Here is a 19155-nt window from a genome sequence, read left to right on the forward strand (position 1 = left end):
GACTGCGTGGTATATAAATATATCTCAATAAAATGAAGATTAAAAAAAAAAAAAAAAAAAAAAAAAGACATAATGCTGAGCAAAATAAGCCAGGCACAAAAAGAGAGATATTGTATGTTACCACTAATGTGAATTCTGTGAAAAATGTACAATGTTTTATACTGTAGAATGTAGGGGACCTAGAGATACCAATTAGTGGAGGGGGAATGATAATCTAATAAGAACAGATAAACTATGGAGGGTAATCTCAATGTTATGGGAATGCTCAGGAATGATTATGGTTTGTAAACTTTCTTGGATATAGTAAGATCATGTTGGAAGCAATAGAGTTATGTTAGGTTTTTTTTTTCTCTTATTCCTTTGTTTTCTTAGGGGTTGTTCATTTTCTTGGGGTATGATAGGAACATGTTGGAAGCAATGTAGCTATTTTAGATTATTTGTTTTTCTTACTCCTCTGTTTGGACATGGTTTATTAATTTTCTTGGGGTATGGTAGGAACATATTGGAAGCAAAGTAGTTATTTTAGGTTATTTGTTTTCCTTAATCCATTGCTTTGTTTGAAATGTTGTGGGGTTTTTTTGGTTGTTGTTTGCCTGTTTGTTTTTAATTTTTTGATAAACAAAGTTAAAAAATTGAAAAAAAATCAGTAGAAAAATGGGAGTAAAAACTAAATGACAAATAGGGTGGGATGGGGGGATGGTTTGGGTATTCTCTTTTCACTTTTATTTTTTATTCTTATTCTGATTCTTTCTGATGTAAGGAAAATGTTCAGAAATAGATTGTGGTGATGAACGCATAACTATATGATCATACTGTGAACAGTTGATTGTATACCATGGATGACTGTATGGTTTGTGAATATATTTCAATAAAACTGAATTTAAAAAAAAAAAAAGAATCAAGGTTGCAGTTTGACAGTTTCAGGTATTTTCTTCTAGCTAGTCCAATACACTGAAAACTAAAAATGGTATCTATATAGCATATAAAAATACCCATCTAGAGTGACCTTCCCACTCCATTTGAAATTTCTCAGCCATTGAAACTTTATTTTGTTTCATTTTGCTTCCCCCTTTCGGTCAAGACGGCTTTCTCAATCCCATGATGCCGGGTCCAGGCTCATCCCCAGGAGTCATGTCCTGCATTGCCAGGGAGATTTACACTCCTGGGAGTCATGTCCCATGTAGTGGCGAGGGCAGTGTGTTTACCTGCCGAGTGGGCGTAGAGAGAGAGAAGGGCCACATCTGAGCAACAAAGAGGTTCTCTGGGGTAGACTCTCAAGACACAATTATAAGTAGGCTTAGCCTCTCCTTTGCTGTAACAAGCTTCACAAGGGCAAGCCCCAAGATCGAGGGCTCGGCCTACTAAATTGGTAGTCCTCAATGTTTGTGAGAATATCAGTATTAACCCAGGTAGGGAAGTTTAATATTTCTGCATTTTCCCCAGTTCCTCAGGGAGGCCCTGCAACTACATTTTTATTCTCTGCCCAAATTACTTTGGGATATATTGGGATTTCATATTAACCTGTACAAACCTACCAGATCTCACTTCCTATTCAAAGTTCCATGTAATTATGGTGTTTGAATAAACTGACAGTACAAGTTAAATTATTTAGTGTGCTACAGAAAACATAGATCCTGCACCAAATAAACATGTCTTCCCATGGTCTCACACAAAAGTTGAAGTTTTAAAACACAGTCAATATTGTCCTTTACCCTTTGGCCTGATTTGCCTTAGTCCTAACCAGATCCACTTCATTCACATCTCTAGTTGAGGTCTGAGCTCTTTTTCAGCTTTTTAAACATTGCTGTATGAGGTAATACTGACATTCACAGCAGCTGAAGTCTAGCTCTGAGTTTCAGGTGTCACACAGATAACCGACGTTACATAGACCAACCAGGTTATACACAAAGAGCTCAGCATCTCAGAATTTAGAGATAACCATTACAACTCAGGAACAGATGTAACTTCTGTAAGAGCTTACAATCTAGGGACCTTTACAATAAGCGTTCCCCTGATAATCTGTGCTCTAAGATTCAATTCTCAGAGTTTACACGTTATGGTTAGTCCATTTTAGTGAAGCGTTATAATGTTTGTATTTTCATTTCTGGTGTACTTCACTCAAAATGCTGTCCTCAAGATACATTCACCTAGTTGCATGCTTAAGTCTCTTTTACTAAGCCTCCTATCCTCACCTGATCTCTGATTTCAATGCAATCTCAATAAGAACAATTTATTTACTGCTTTTGGGTTAATGACTTAAAATTAATTTCCATAAGCTGCCACAAATAACGGTACCTCTGACAGCGACCTTATCATTATCCTTCTGACTCCAGGAAGCAGATGGGGGTGTACCTATGAACTACCCCACTCAATCCTGGAGGTAATGTGAATCAAGGTTCTTTCTGTTTTCAAATTGAGTGTTTTAGTTTTCTAGCTGCCAAAACAAAGACATACAATGGGTTGGCTTAAAAAATGGGAATTTGTGGGCTCACGGTTTTGAGGCTAAAAGAAGTCCTAAATCAAGGCATCAGCAAGATGATGCTTTCTTCCTGAAAACCATGCTTTCTTCCAGGGCTGGCTGATGGTGATCCTTGGTTCTTGCCTTTTTTGTCACTTGGAAATGCACATGGCAGCATCTTCTTTCTCTTCTGGGTTTTGTTGACTTCTAGCTTCTTGCTTCTCCTGTGGCTTGTCTTTCTATGTCCAGTTTCCTTTGCTTATGAGGACTTTAGCCATATTGGATTAAGGCCCACCCTCATTCAGTTTGGGCAATCTTAACTAATAACACCTTCAAAGGTCCTGTTTACAAACGGCTTCACACCCATAGGACTAGGAATTGGTACCTGAACATGCCTTTTGTGGAGGACATGTTTCAACCCCCAACATTGAGATATAATCAACATACCTCAAAATTCACCCTTTTAAAGTATACAATTCAGTGGTTTTTAGTATATCCAGAGTTGTACAACCATCACTACTATCTAATTCCAGAACACTTTTATCAGTTACTCCTCACCCAGTCCCTGGCAACCACCAATCTTTCTATCTCTATGGATCTGCCTGTTCAAACCAAGGTTCTTTTGATCCCAAATAGTAATAACCAAAATGATCTCAGATCAATCCAGTTAACCTAGAACTCTCACATACACACACACACCACACAAAGTGTGACTCTGGCAGCCCCTCACCTTCTCATTTGATACGCTGCCTTCCCTACCCCTGCCCTTAACTGTGACTCACAGATGACTTACCTGTATTTACCCTCCTCAGGTTACACTCATCTACCCTTCCTTCTATCAAAAACTACACTGCATTCCATCAGTGTTCTGTGTTTGTAAGGTAATGTTTAGGTAAAATAATTTTTGCTAAAGTGTTAAGAAGTAACAGATTTACATTTTAACAGAGACCTTTTGCCTCAGTTAGAGTGACTATACTACCCAGTTTCTTTGGAACTGTCCCAGTTTTATGCCTATTGATCTTGTTGAATTATTAACAGCATCCTCTTTTGCACTCAAAAGTGTCCTGGCTTGCATGTTAAATTCTGTGGTCACTCAAACTTAACCAAAATAAATGACCACTAAGGTTAAGTATAGACACTTTGGCAGGCTAACTGGAAAGAAAATTTTATGTAAATGAAGTTTTTAATGTTCCTTGAATCATATTCCAGCTTTCCATACCCACAAAAAGTTTAAATTTGCCAACCTGTAGGAATCAGGGTTTCATCCACAGGCAAAAAAGCATCAGCTTCTATAGTGACTTCATGGTCATATATATTCGGAGAACCCTGGGAGAGAAGAGGCAAAGAGAGAAAAGAGGGTTTATTGCTTAGTCTTATTTTATGTATTTGCTTTATAACTTCTCTAGCAGAATGTTTTCAGGCCCTGACAAAAATTTTTTAAAAATTCCATTCGATCTATGGTAATGATTAAATGTGTTCACTTAAATGTAAGTAGATAGGTCCTCAAAATAGTAGCTGATAAATTTAGAACAAGCTTTTAAGTATGACCCCCTACCCTGAACTTTCTTTTGTAAATGGAATTATAAAGATGAAAAGTCAGAGAGATCATGTGGTCTGAAAACCTTTTGGACCTTGGCTTACTGGTTTCATTAATTCACCCCACATTTCTGGCAAACAGAAGAGCTAGGGTCAGTGCCTGTAATACACAGACCCTGCACATTTGCAGTGCTGCCTCCAGGCTCACTAGAGGCAGGGCATCTGCCACCACCTCGCCCAGCTCCCACCCAGGGGGACTCACTCCCTGCCACGTGACGGAAGCCTATGACTCAGAACTGGGGTCCCTGCTTTTGAGAGGTTATCGGCCAGCTCCGAAAAAACGCAACCTGACCTCCTGGTATGAAAAGCGCAGATCAGTGGTCAGAAGGCAGCCCCAGAGAAGTCACTTAACCTCTTAGACTTTAATTTACTTTGGTGTAAAATTGGGCTAATGATTCCCCCACCTTTTCCAGGGTTCTAGTGAGAAACAGTTCAGTGAAGGCATGTTGTGCTCTTGGCAAACTGGAACAGCCTTGAAATATGTATGTTTCTAATATAAAGGATTTTATATATATATAATTAATAGTAGTATATTTTAAAGCTTCATTGTAGAAGATGTGGAAGGAGACCTGGGTAAGGGTTTTGCTTAGCGAATACTCAAGAATAAGCTACACTAGTGGTTCTCAACTGGGGGTCATTTTGCACCCCTCCCCATGGGACATTTGGCAATGTTTTGATTGTCACAACTGGTGGGGGTGGGGGAGGGGTTCTACTGGCATCCAGTGGGTAGAGCCCGGGGATGTTTCTAAACCACTAAACATCCTACAGTGCACAGGGCAGGATGTCATAGCAAAGAATTATCCAGTCCAAAATGACAACAGTGCCAAAGTTGAAACCCTGAACTGAGCTAAACTGATGCCTCTGCCAGATTCCAGAGAAGAAAGCAGGGAGAAGCGGAGAGCTGCAGGTTAGCTGAAGACAGATTCTAGAGTCAGAAAGACATAGTCAAATGGAGTCATCCTTAGAAAAGTCAAGATTTTAGAGACCACGAGAATCTATGTCTAAACATCACAGAAATTCATTTCCTTGCAGTACTAAAAGGCTCCAAATCTGAAGAACAATGCAGGTGGAATCTTGACTCTCTCAAAGTTCTCTGGCAGATGCATGCTAGATAGGGGTAGGGGAAGGTGGGGTTCAGGCCAGGGCACAGGCTTTTCCTCCTCCCACATTTTCTACCCTAACCACCTACTTCCTATTTGGACCTGGGGAGGCAAATGCAGATGGAAGAAAGAGGTCTGCACCCCTCCTAGAACAGCTATAGAATACAGGCTCCCCCTCCCATGTGACTCGATCTACTTCTGTCCCTCTTATCCTTCAGGGGGTGGTTTTGGCACCAAAGAGGCCTCTGGGAAGGAAAGGAGTGAGAATGGGGTAAGAGAACTTGGGGCCATTTCCCTGGCTCTATTTGTTACATGTTCAGCTCAATGTGGAGATGTTTGGTCAGCCCAGGCAGGGGCATGAAAGGATACGAAGCCTTGGTGGAACTAAGTCTGCACCTGTGGCCCATGTAGAGAGCTGAGGAGTCCCAGAAAAGGAAAGTCCAGATCAACTGGAGCAACCATATCCTTCCTTTGCACAAATAGGACTTTGTGTCCTTTCTTAGGATCAACCTCATTCCATAATAGTAGTCTGATATTTTATCATTTCATTAGAAACTTTAGTAACAAGGAACTCCTGTGGCCTCTCTAATGGTCAGTGAGTGGGGCTGGAGTCTCAAGGAGATAAAGTCTTTTTCTGGGCTCCTGGCCCAGCATTTATCCAGGTCTTCACACTGTTTCCTCAAATGCTGCCCTTCTTTCTTTCTTTTTAATTAAATAAACATTTGCTTATATTAAATATATATTTAAATTAAGGTTCAACTTACAAATAATAAAAGACAGATTTTCAGAGTATAGTTCTGAGCCTTGAGAAATGTAGACATCCCAATCAAAATATACAACATTGCCATCACCCCATAATTTCCCTCAAGCCTCCTTCCAGCTAATACCAGCCTCCACCAAAGACAACCACTGTTCTGATTTCTATTGCTATACATTAGTTTTGCCTGTTCTAGAATTTCACATAAATGGAATCATAATGTTCTTTGGTGCTTTGCTTCTTTCACACAAAATAATGCTTTTGAGATTCATCTATGTCATTGTAAGTGCTAATAATCTGTTCTTTTTTACTGTTGAAGAGTGTTTTGTTGTGTGAATACACCACAATTTCTTTACCCATTCTCCTGCTGATGGACTTTTGGGTTTTTTCCAGTTTTTTAAAACTATTAGGACTAAAGCTGCTTAGGAAATTCTTTTTTCTGTTTGTGTTTTAGCATTAGGGCTGGAAGAAATGATTTAACTTAAAAATCATATGCCAAATGAGTTGATGAGACTGAGATGTTAGGAAGACGCCTGGGAGGAGAAGGAAAGGGACATGTCTTAGTGGTCATTGGGTCACTAAGCAACACAGACATGCCTTCATTAAAGGGACACAAATTTCATTTTATGACTCTGCTGGCCTGGAAAATTGTAACGATCTACTCTGATGGAATATTACCGTTGGATCCATTTCCATTCAAGGCTGATGAAAACTTGGCAAATACAACTTGAAAGGTGAAATCACTGCCCTCCCCTCTACGTGGGATCAGACACTCAGGGGAGTGAATCTCCCTGGCAACGTGGAATATGACTCCTGGGGAGGAATGTAGACCTGGCATCGTGGGATGGAGAACATCTTCTTGACCAAAAGGGGGATGTGAAAGGAAATGAAATAAGCTTCAGTAGCAGAGAGATTCCAAAAGGAGCCGAGAGGTCACTCTGGTGGGCACTCTTACGCACACTTTAGACAACCCTTTTTAGGTTCTAAAGAATTGGGGTAGCTGGTGGTGGATACCTGAAACTATCAAACTACAACCCAGAACCCATGAATCTCGAAGACAGTTGTATAAAAATGTAGCTTATGAGGGGTGACAATGGGATTGGGAAAGCCATAAGGACCACACTCCACTTTGTCTAGTTTATGGATGGATGAGTAGAAAAATAGGGGAAGGAAAGAAACAGACAAAGGTACCCAGTGTTGTTTTTTACTTCAATTGCTCTTTTTCACTCTAATTATTATTCTTGTTATTTTTGTGTGTGTGCTAATGAAGGTGTCAGGGATTGATTTAGGTGATGAATGTACAACTATGTAATGGTACTGTGAACAATCAAAAGTACGATTTGTTTTGTATGACTGCGTGGTATGTGAATATATCTCAATAAAATGAAGATAAGAAAAAAAAAAAAAAGTATGTACCTATTTCTATTTTATCAAGAGTTTTCCCAAGAATGAATATGAAATCTTATTACTTGCTTTTACCATCTGTGAAGATAATCATATTTTTCTCTTGTCATCTATTAATAATATGTTAATAGATTTCCTAATATTGAATCATTCTTGCCTTATTGGAATAAACCTCAGTTGATGTATTATTCTTGTAATGTGTAATTGTTTGATAATTTTATCTGGGATTTTTTTGTATCAATATTCATAAATGAAATTTCCCTGTTACTTTTTCTGCTTTAATTTGTTTAGTTTGGTAATTGTGTTGTGCTTGTTAGAGTTCTCTTTTAAGGAAAAATTTTCTATTATCAGGTGTTGATTTAAATTATTTTCATTATAATGTTACTTAAAGATGTACAAACATAAAACTATGTATAAATTTCTTGTGCTCATGCAGCTTTTATATTACAAACTGAAAAAGTATATAAAGTAAATAAAAACAAAGCACTAAAACGAAAAAAAAAAAAAAAAAAAAAACTTGGCAAATAGACCCGGAGGCTTATCTCTGAGTTCAGTTTGTTTTGGTTGACTTTCCTTGGCTATTACTACTTCTATAACAGTAACAATTCATAGAGCCCATTATGGCCTGCAAGGGGCTTTAAAGACTTTTTTTGTGAACTGCCACTACCACAGTGCTTATTTCAGGACTTATCAGCTCTAGCAGGACATAACAGACAGTAATGGTTACTACCCAAAAGCCATTGCTAGCCATTTCAGCACCCTTCCTTCCTTCTGGCAGAATCCTGATTTGTTTATTCATCTCATGCTAGGCCATATATTTAGGGAAGGGGACTCCCAAGACCTGGAGGACAAATTTTCATTGGTCTACACCAGTCATGGCAGTCTATTTCCCTTGCTGGTTGTGCCGGTTTGAATGTAATATGTCCCCCAAAAGGCCATTATCTTTGATGTAATCTTGTGTGGGCAGACTTATCAGTGTTGATTAGACTGTAATTTTTTGAGTGTTTCCGTGGAGATGTGCCCCACCCAACTATGGGTGATGACTCTGATTGGATAATTTCCATGGAGGTGTTACCCCACCCATTCAAGGTGGGTCTAAATTAAATCACTGGAGCCATATAAATGAGCTGACAAACAGAAGGAACCCAGTGCAGCTGAGAGTAACATTCTGAAGAGGAGCTACAGCCAAGAGGGACACTTTGAAGAATGCACAGAAGCTGAGAGTGTAGCTGCAGATGAGAGACAGTTTGCAGATGGCTGTTGAAAGCAGATTTTTGCTCTGGAGAAGCTGAGAGAGGACAAATGCTCCAAGAGCAAGCCATTTTGAAACCAGAACTTGGAGCAGACGCCAGCCACATGCCTTCCCAGCTAACAGAGGTTTTCCAGGCGCCATTGGCCATCCTCCAGTGAAGGTACCCTTTGTTGATGCGTTACCTTGGACACTTTATGGCCTTAAGACTGTAACTGTGTAACCAAATAAACCCCCTTTATAAAAGCCAATCCATTTCTGGTGTTTTGCATCCCGGCAGTGTTAGCAAACTAGAACACTGGTGATTGGATAAGGCCGGACATGGAACATACTTCTGGCTAATGAAATGTGAGGAAAGTCTGCTGGGTGGCTTCTAGGAAAGATTTTGCTTGTTCTTAAAATGGGAAACTTAGATATATGCAGAAAGGAATACGTCCTTTTCTGTATCTGGAGGTGATTCCTGGAGCTATGGCAGCCATCTTCATGACCATGACAGTTCCAGCTGAAGACAAAAGCCAAAATACTGAGGAAGCAGAAAGGAAAGACGAAAGACACTGGGCCCTTGATGACATATTTACCTGGTCATACCTGAACCACAGCTTTTGCTTTTCATCTCAAATCCCTCCCGGCCTGCTTTCATACCTCTTTAGTTTCAGTTAAAAAACATGTTCTCCCAGTTTTATGTTAGGCACAGGAGAGAACAACCAAAACAAAACAAAACAAAAACAAAAACCCAAACCCAACCTATAACCTATACATCTTTTCCATTCTTTGAAAAACACAATTCTACCCTCCCCCAACACCTGCAACACTCATACAATGCAGAAATGAAGAGTCGTTAATGCTCGGGCCCCAAGTAGTACAAAAATACTGCCTATTAAGTTTAAAAAGCAAAAAATGAAAAAATATAAGATAAGCTGGCCTTTTAATATCAAGGTTTGAGCTATTTTCCTGGGGAACATTTGAGAGAGATGATAATGCTTCCTGGAGCAAGGCAAGCGATGTTCTGGAGATACAGAGGTCTTGGCCCGGGGCCAGGTGGCTGTCCACTCCTACTCGAATGCCCCAAAGGCCAGTGGTGATCCCCATACACCCTCAACCCTGAAAGCTAGTGTCTATGCACTCTAGCTGTATTTCCTAAGATAGTACAAGGAAGGGACATTACACAGCACTTTTCTGGGTGGGGTCTGTGATCTGGGAAACTATTCAATCTCTGGAAGTTTTCAGAAATTCCTGTCACTCCCAGTCCTTGTTGGATGGGAAAGGAAAATCTTGGTCAAGAGGATACTCCTGCCAGGTGAATAAAAAGGGCCTTAATGAACCCTATATTCCTGTGTTGTCTCCTTTAGTGAAAATATTAGCAGATGTAATACTTCATGAATAATTTTCTCTTTCTAGTTCTGAACTTATCCTTTTAGATCTCTCCTATTCTAAAATGGGATGTCTTAATTATAGAAAAATACTGAAAAGTAGTAAAAAAATCACCATAATCCACTACCTATACAACATCATTAATATTTTGTTCTATTTCTGTCAAATTTCATTCTGAACTTATTTTACAATGTGGGATCTTAAGGCAGATTATTGCAGTGTCTTATGGTTGAGCATTTTTAATGTATTGTTTACTGTTTTGTTTTTAAGACCTCAAGAAGGATAGTGAAAATCTCTGAAGATGTGGAATGAAAGTTAAGAACCATCCTTCTTCTTTTTAAAGGAAGAACTTATAAGAGCCAGTTAACTGCATCAGTCATCAAAAACCTCCCAACAAAGAAAAGCCCAGGACCAGATGGCTTCACTCGTGACTTGACCAAACATTCAATGAACAGTTAACACCAATCTTGCTCAAATTCCTCCAAAAATCTGAAGGGGAGGAAGCCCTTACTAACTCATTCTATGAGGCTAGTATCACCCTAATACCAAAGCCTTATAAAGATATCACAAGAAAAGCAATTACAGAGCAATATCTCTTATGAATATAGATGCAAAAATCCTCAACAAAATACTAGCAAATGAAATTCAGTAGCACATTAAAAGGATTATACACCACAATCATGTAGGATTTAACCCAAGAATGCAAGGGTGGTTCAACATAAGAAAATGAATTAATATAATCACCATATTAATAGAATGAAGAGGGGAAAAACCCTGTAGGATCTTCTCAATGCAGAAAAAGCATATGATAAAATCCTGCACCCTTTCTTGATAAAAACACTTACAAAATTAGGAACAGAAGGGAACTCCTCAGCATGATAAAGGACATATATGGAAAACCCACAGCTACCATGTTCAAGGTGAAAGACTGAAAGCTTTCCCTTTAAGATCAGGAACAAGACAAGGATGTCCACTTTTACCATTGCTATTCAACATTGTGCTGGAAGTTCTAGCCAGAGCAAACAGACAAGAAATTGGAAAGGAAGAAGTAAAATTATCTCTATTCTCAGATGATACAGTTTTATATATAGAAAATCCAAAGAATCTACAAGAAAGCTACTAGTTCTAATAAATGAACTCAGCAAAGTGGCAAGGTACAAGATGAACACACAAAAATCAGCGGTGGTTTTATACAACAACAATGAAAAATCTGAAAAGGAAATCAAGAAAAAAATTCCATTTACTATAGCAACTAAAAGAATAAAATATCTGTGAATAAATTTAATCAAGGATATAAAGAACTTGTACATGGAAAACTACAAATCATTATGGAAAGAAATTGAAGACCTAAATAAATGGAAAGGTATTCCATGCTCTTGGGTTGGAAGACTTAATATCATTAAGATGTCATGTTTTGGATGTTCTTTTCTATTCTAATTTTTATCTTATTTTTTGGAGTAATGAAAATGTTCAACGATTGATTGTAGTGATCAATGCACAACTATGAACAACTGATTGTATACCTTGAACGATTGTATGTTATGCGAATATATCTCAGTAAAATGCAATAAAAAAAAAAGATGTCAATACTACCCAAAGCAATTTACTGATTCAATGCAATCTCAATCAAAATTACAATAGCCTTCCTTGCAGAAATGCAAAGAAATCATCAAATTCACCTGGAAGGGCAAGGGATGCTGAATAGCCAAAATCATCTTGGAAAAGAAGAATAAAGTTGCAGGATTCAAACTTCCCCATTTCAAAACTTATTACAAAGTCACAGTAATTACTGATGGGATGAAGGTAGGGAATAGGGAGTTAGGGCTTACAATGTACAGAGTTTCTATCTGAGATGATGGAAAAATTTTGGTAATAGATGGTGGTAATGGTAGCTCAACACTGTGAATGTAATTAAGAGCATTTAATTATGTATTTGTGATTTAAAGGGGGAAATATTAGGTTGTATATATGACAATAGAATAAAAATTTAAAAAATATCCATGGAACTGTACAACACAGTAAATCCTAAGTTAAACCATGGACTATAGTTAATAGTAACATTATAAAAATGTGTTTTCATCAATTGTAACAAAGGTACCACATCAATGCAAGGTGTTAATAATAAGGTGGCATATGGGAATCTGGTATTTTATGCATGAAAATAAATTTTTAAAAAAGCTACAGTAATCAAAACAGTGTGGTTCTAGCACAAGGACAGATATATAGACAAATATGACAGAAGAGTTCAGAAATAAACCCACACATCTAAGGCCAACTGATTGTTTTTTTTTTTTTCAACTTTAAAAGACCTGAGTTTATTCGCAACTTTCAGTTTAAATTTGGGGGAAAAGGGTTCAAGATGAAGTCTATGAAATTGAAGGAAGATTTGTGAGGCTCAGAAGAGAAGTTTTCATTCTAATTTTGGCTTACAGTTGCTCTCTTCTATTTTTTAAATTCAATTTAATTGAGATATATTCACACACCACACAATCATCCAAAGTGAACAATCAATTGTTCACAGTACCATCATACAGTTGTGCATTCATCACCCCAATCTATTTTTTGAACATTTCCCTTGTACCCGAAAAAGTGAAAATAAGAATAAAAACTAAAAGTAAAAAAGAACACCCAAATCACCCCCTCATCCCACCCTATTTTTAATTTAGTTTTTGTCCCTATTTCTCTACTCATCCATCCACACATTGGATAAAGGGAGTGTGATCCACAAGGCTTTCACAATCACACTGTCAACCCTTGTAATCTACATTGTTATACAATCGTCTTCAAGAGTCAAGGCTACTGGGTTGCAGTTTGATAGTTTCAGGTATTTACTTCTAGCTATTCCAGTGCATTAAAACCTAAAAAGTGTTATCTTTATAGTGCACAAGAATGCTCACCAGAGTGACCTCTTGGCTCTACTGGAATCTCTCAGCCACTGACACTTTTTGTTTCATTTTGTATCCCCCTTTTGGTCAAGAAGATGTTCTCAACCCCATGATGCCAGGTCCAGATTCATCCCCAGGAGTCACATCCCTTGTTGCCAGGGAGATTTACACCCCTGGGAGTCAGGTCCCACATGGGGGAAAGGCAGTGATTTCACCTGCCAAGTTGGATTAGCTAGAGAGAGAGGGCCACATCCGAGCAACAAAGAGGTACTCAAGGGGACACTCTTAGGCACAATTACAAGCAGGTTTAGCCTCTCCTTTGCAGTGATGCACTTCATAAGGGCAAGTCCCATGATAGAGGGCTCGGCACATCAAACCACCAGTCCTCAATGTTTGTGAGAACATCAGGAACAATACAGGTGAGGAAGCCCAACACCTCTGCATTTTCCCCCAGCTCCTCAGGGGGGCCCTGCTTATATATTTTTATTCGCTGCCCAAATTACTTTGGGATGTGTCTCTATTTCACACTAACCTATGCAAACCTACCAAGTCTCACTTTCTATTAAAGTTCCATGTAATTATGGTATTTGAACAAACTGTATGAGTTAAATTGTTTAGGAAATACAGATCTTGCACCAACTAAACATCTCTTCCCTTGGTCTCACATGGAATTTGAAGTTTTAAAACGCAGTCAGTATTGTCCTTTACCCTTTTAAGGCCAACTGATTTTTGACAAAGATGCCATGTCTACTCAATGGAGAAAGAACAGTCTCTTCAATAAATGGTGCTGGGAAAACTGGATCTCCACAGGCAAAAGAATGAAAGTGGGACCCCATCACACACCTTATATAAAAATTAACTCAAATGGATCAACAACATAAATATAAGAGCTAAAACTATAAAACTCAGAAGAAAATATAGAGAAATAGCTTCAGGACCTTGTTTTAGGCACCAAAAGCATAAGCAGCAAAAGGAAAAGGACACAAATGAGACTTTATCAAAATTAAAAACTTTTGTGCAATAAAGGACATCATTAAGAAAGTGCAAACACAACTATGGCTGGGAGAAAATATTTGGAAATCATATAAGTGTTTAATATCCAGAATATAAAAAGAACTCCTACAACTGAACAACAAAAAGACAAAAAACCCAATTAAAAAATGGCAAAAGACTTGAATAGATATTTCTCCAAAGAAGATAGGCAAATGGCCACTAAATACATTAAAAAATATTCAACATCATTAGTCATTAGGGAAATGCAAATTAAAACCACAATGTGATAGCACCTCACACCCACTAGAATGGCTATTATTAAAAAAAAAAAAAAAGGGAAAATAACAAATGTTGACAAGGCTGTAGAGAAATAGGAGCCCTAGTACATTGTTGGGGAGTATGTAAAATGGTGCAGCCCTGTGGAAAAGTTTGGCAATTCCTCAAAATGTTAAACATAGAATTACCCATATAATCTGGCAATTCTACTTCTAGGTATATACCCCAAAGAACTGAAAGCAGGAACTTGAACAGATATTTGTACATCAGTGTTCATATCAGCATTATTCATAATAGTCTAAAGGCAGAAACAACTCAAATATTCATCAACAGACTGGATCAACAAAATGTGTTATATACATACAATGGGATATTATTCAGCCATAAACAAGGAATGAAGTTCCGACACATGCTACAACACGGATGAATGCTGAAGACATCATTTTAGTGAAATAAGTTTGGTACAAAAGGACAGATATTGTTTCCACTTAAATGAAATAACTAGAATATATGAATTCATAGAGATAGAAAGTGGCATACAGGTTACCGGTAGAGGGGGAGGGGGAACGGGGAGTTATTGCATAATGGTTGCAGGTTTTCTGTTTGGGGTGATGGAAAAGTTTTGGTAATGGGTGGTGTTGAGGGCAGCACAGCACTGTAAATGTGATTAATCCCCCTGAATTGTATGCTTGGGAGTGTCTGAGATGGGAAAGTTAATGTTGAATATGTTTCCACAATTTGAAAAAAAAGAGACTAAAAAGATAATGACAATTAAATGCATTTTATTATCCTGGACTGGACCTAATAATGGAGCAAAAAATCCCAAAAGGATATTATTGGGACAACTCGATGAAATGGAATGTAGACTGTATGTTTTATATCAATGTTAAATTTCTTGAACCTGACAACTGTACTTAATAAGTTTACGTAAGTAAAGATTATTGTTCTTAGGGAAATGTACATGGAAGTACCATGTTGAAGGAGCATGATATATGCAACCTTCTCTCAAAGTTTAGAAAATAGATGATAGCCAAAATGATATAACAAATGTGGCAAAATTTTACAAGTTGGTAAATCTGGGTATCTGGGTAGGGCATATACTGGAGTTCTCTGTCTTGGTTATATTATTTTTGCAACTGTCCTGTAAATTTGAAATTATTAAAATAAAAGTTAAATAAAAAAAGAACTAATTAACTAATACTATGTGAGAAGAGCCTAGCAAACAAATCAATAGATGATTAGCAAATTGCAAAAACAGTGTAAAAAAGCAAGATATTATGGGGTGATCTTGTGGTACAACACCTTGCGGTAGGAAATCATGCCAAAATGATTCAAGTACAGGAGACAGTGCCAAGTTCTTCAGATAATCTAGAGTTTGGCTAAGCTTTTTACTTAGTCTCAGGTGACAGCCTCCTCAACAAGCTAAAATATTGCCCTTCATAGGGAATGAGGGAGTTTAGAGCGGAACACCTCCAAGTTCTTAAAGGGGGTTGTCAGTGGCCTCACACCACCCCTACATGGACATTTTCAGTGTCCTTCCACTGGAGGTTATCCATCCCTGTGCCGGTTGATTTTAGTAATGTTACCAACAACTTGATAAAGTTCTTCTAATAGTGCCTGAAAAATAGTAGGCAACTATTACTATGAAATTGAGAATGGGCCTATTAATCTAAAGAACCCAGGTCCAGTTCTATCTCCACTGTGCTGTGCAGGGCATGACCAGCCACAGAAGCTCTGGAAGGAGTGGAAGTGAGATGCACAGTGGGAGTGCACAGATGCTGGCAGTGTATCTAAAGGGACTACAAGAAAGAAACTGGGCCAAGCACTTTTCCAAAGGGCTAAGAATGGAAGGCACTTAACAGAAAGTAACTTGGGGGGATAGGAGTAGAAAAGGAAAAGCAAGTGCAGGCACACATTACAACTAGATGAGGGCGAGTTCCTGAAGTAGTGAATTACTTGTATGAAGCATGTGGGGAACAAATAGTTTTCCCGGCAGTGCAATATACTCACTCTGTCCTCTATAACTTCCTTTTGTTGAGCATCTACTATGAACCAGATGCTCTGCTGGATACTTTTCATCACATGGCGGTGACTCCATCACCAGAGTAATTCCATACTGGGTTTGTCTTTCCAGCCATTGCCCCAGGTCATTCCACAAAGCACCTGGGTTGCAGTGGGAGAGAAGAGGCAAGTTCACTCACCTGGCCTGCCAGGTTGAAGTAAGAATGGTTGGTCAGATTGACTGGTGTGGTCTGACTGGCCTGTGCTCTGTAGTTGATCACGAGCTCCCCACCATCCAGTGTGTACGTCACCCAGACTTTCAACTCTCCAGGGTAGCCCTCCTCACCATCTGGACTGATGCGTGAGAACTGAACACCATTTGACAGCACTTGAGGGGTCCAAAGGACCTAGAACAAAGAGTGTTTGAAAAGCTTTTAATCATTCTGATCCCAAGCTAAATGCCACATTTCAATATTTAAAGACAACAGATTCCAAGAAGGGAAATGGCTGTATCAGTCATCGGAGTATATGAATAATAGAATAAAAGCCTGGATTTAATCATTCTAAAATTTTATTTTATACAGAAAAGTGGCTTTTGAGAGAAAAAAATATTTTTCTCTTTACCTACCCACATTCCCCATACTCTTTATCCCTAAATTTATATGTATATGTACCCAATATTTTCCTCTGCTCCTATTTATTTTTCTTCAATATGTTTTTATCTTAGAGCTCCATTCTGGTAAATGTCAGAATAGCATTAAAAAATAACTTCAAAATATCAGACTCTCTCTTCCGGGGGTACTATATGTAAATATTTATAGAAAACACTTTGAGGTTTTCTATGATCCCTTGGCAGAATTAAAAATAAATAAAAAGCCACTTGTTTCATTGGAGCTCTAGACCATAAGTCAGTTCTGATTTGGGGGCCAGGTCTGTCTCTAGCTCTCACTGTGTGACTTTGAGCACCAATCTCTTCCATAAAATAAAGGGGTTGAAAAAATGTTCTTGAAGATTTCTTCTTGTTCTGGAAATATGATTTATATAAATGACATGTGAAGAAAAGTTTCCTGGAAGAGATTTTAGGAAATAGGAATAGGAGTCATGGATTAACATACTGGTTCCTCTTAACTGTGCCTTGGAGGCCCAAAGCTTAAACTGATGGAGAAGAGAAATCAACATTTATCAAGTACCCGTTATGAACCCTGACACTTTGCTAGAAATTTCACAGACATTACCTCATCTGTGTCTCAGCACTCTTGAAGTAGGTATCATTACCCTCATGAATGATGAGAGACCTGACGCTCCAAAACTGCATCACTTGCTCCAGGTCATACCGCTAGCAAGCGACAGCAGATGTGAACCAAGTGGTTGGAGTGTGGCCTATACCCATTCCCTGATTCGATACTATCAGATGATGATTTGGCCAGAGATTCCCAATCACCATCTCAATGCCCTGGGATCACTAGTGACAGGGCCTGTTGCAGAATGAGATCTCTTAATTTGTTAAATGCTCATCAGATACTGACCTGGTGCTTTACATAAATCACCTTGCAAGGTAAGGATTTGGTTGAATCAAATAAAATTTCCCTTTTCATAGGTCAAAACAGTCAAATACTGGCAATTTCATACAGCTCTAACTAATATTATTACTCTCATTTTGCAGATGAGCAAATAGAGTAGTGGGGTTAACTTGCCTACTTCCACCTCCTGCTTCCCAGGACAGTGGGGCAGAGCCCCTTCATACTTCCTGCCTACTGCTTAAAAGGAAAAAAAATCTTGTTTAATGTTGTATATGCAATTAGAGACAGAGCTAGAATTTAAACTCAGGTCTGCCCAAACTAATGGTTTGGCTACTTTACTGTACATCTTACTTAGCTCCAGGGAATGCTTTGTTTGAGTCTCCAATTTCAGCAGAAGGGTTCAATTTCAACTCTGTCATTCCAAAGACAATAACTTCCATGGGTCTATGGAATGGCCTGGGAGCCTGGGCTCTGCCCACCCTCTCCAGGCAGGGCCCAGCTCTCCCTCACTGACATTGCCTTTGCCAGGATGGAGAGCCCAGCAGGAACGGAGGCCTCTGCCTTCACCTACAGCTGATATTTAAAACAAAGTCACTGACCTTAGTAAAATTAATTTCACACTGTAATTATCTCCTGGAAATGCTGAACTTTCAGGATATGTAAAATATAAAGCCTGTTATGAGTGTAATGGAAAAAAAAAAAAAATCCCCCAATAGGAAATTTTAGGCGTTTGGAATTTTAGGCATAAAATACTTGAAGTCAAATGTTTTTAACTTGCTACCTAGTTTTTCTCCTTTAGAGGAAGGACACAATGGAAAGATTTTTGTATAAACCGTTATTATCAGATAACTATAATTCCTATTCATGGATTTTCCTGACCTTGTAGTTTCCAAATTTCCAGAAATTTGCATCTCTGGACCTGCCCACACCATTTCTAATCTGCCAGGTTATTCAAATTTCATCTTTTAAAAACATGTGTTGATATAAATAGAAAAACACATACCTCCAAACCAATAAATATTTACTAAGTCAAGTATTATGTTCCTTCTAATATTTAAAAATTGATCAGGTAACACTGCTGGCAAACTCAAAGACTGAAGATGGGGAAATGGTTCTGCATTGGAATCAAACATAACTTAAAACAAATTTCATGTGGTGCTGCTCCTGTTACTGTGCTGGAAAACCTTCAGTGGCTCCATAATAACACTCAGTCTTTCTTCACCCCTTTCTGGGCCATTGCACAACCATTCTCTCCAACGTCCACAAATTGAATGAAATGCTATCCTTTCTTCAAGGGCAGTTCCCAGTTGCACTTTCCCAGTTGCAATTCATCTGTTCCTATCCAGTTGCTACAGCACACTGTTGGCATCCGTATTACTGGGCATGCTATGGCCGACCTATCCCAGTTATTTAACTAGGGTCTGTCCCCCTCGCTATACTGTGAACCTCAGGAGGGCAGGGACCTTTCTGTGCCTCATTCGGTTTGGAATCCCCAGCCCTTTTATGCTCCCTGGTACACAGAAGGCGCTCAGCAGGCACGCTGAA

At 38.6% G+C, this 19155-nt stretch overlaps 1 protein-coding gene across 1 annotated transcript in view; it reads right to left on the reverse strand.

Moving 5' to 3' along the window:
- Positions 1-19155, reverse strand: part of GALM (galactose mutarotase) — a 63955-nt gene that overhangs the window by 28355 nt on the left and 16445 nt on the right. The window contains exons 3-4 of the mRNA XM_037807304.1: positions 16291-16497; positions 3703-3784 (exon numbers count right to left, since the gene is read on the reverse strand). Of these exons, the coding sequence (XP_037663232.1) occupies positions 3703-3784; positions 16291-16497 (289 nt within the window). The remainder of the gene's footprint in view (positions 1-3702; positions 3785-16290; positions 16498-19155) is intronic.

The sequence above is a fragment of the Choloepus didactylus genome, chromosome 17, assembly GCF_015220235.1.
Source record: "Choloepus didactylus isolate mChoDid1 chromosome 17, mChoDid1.pri, whole genome shotgun sequence".
NCBI lineage: Eukaryota > Metazoa > Chordata > Mammalia > Pilosa > Megalonychidae > Choloepus > Choloepus didactylus.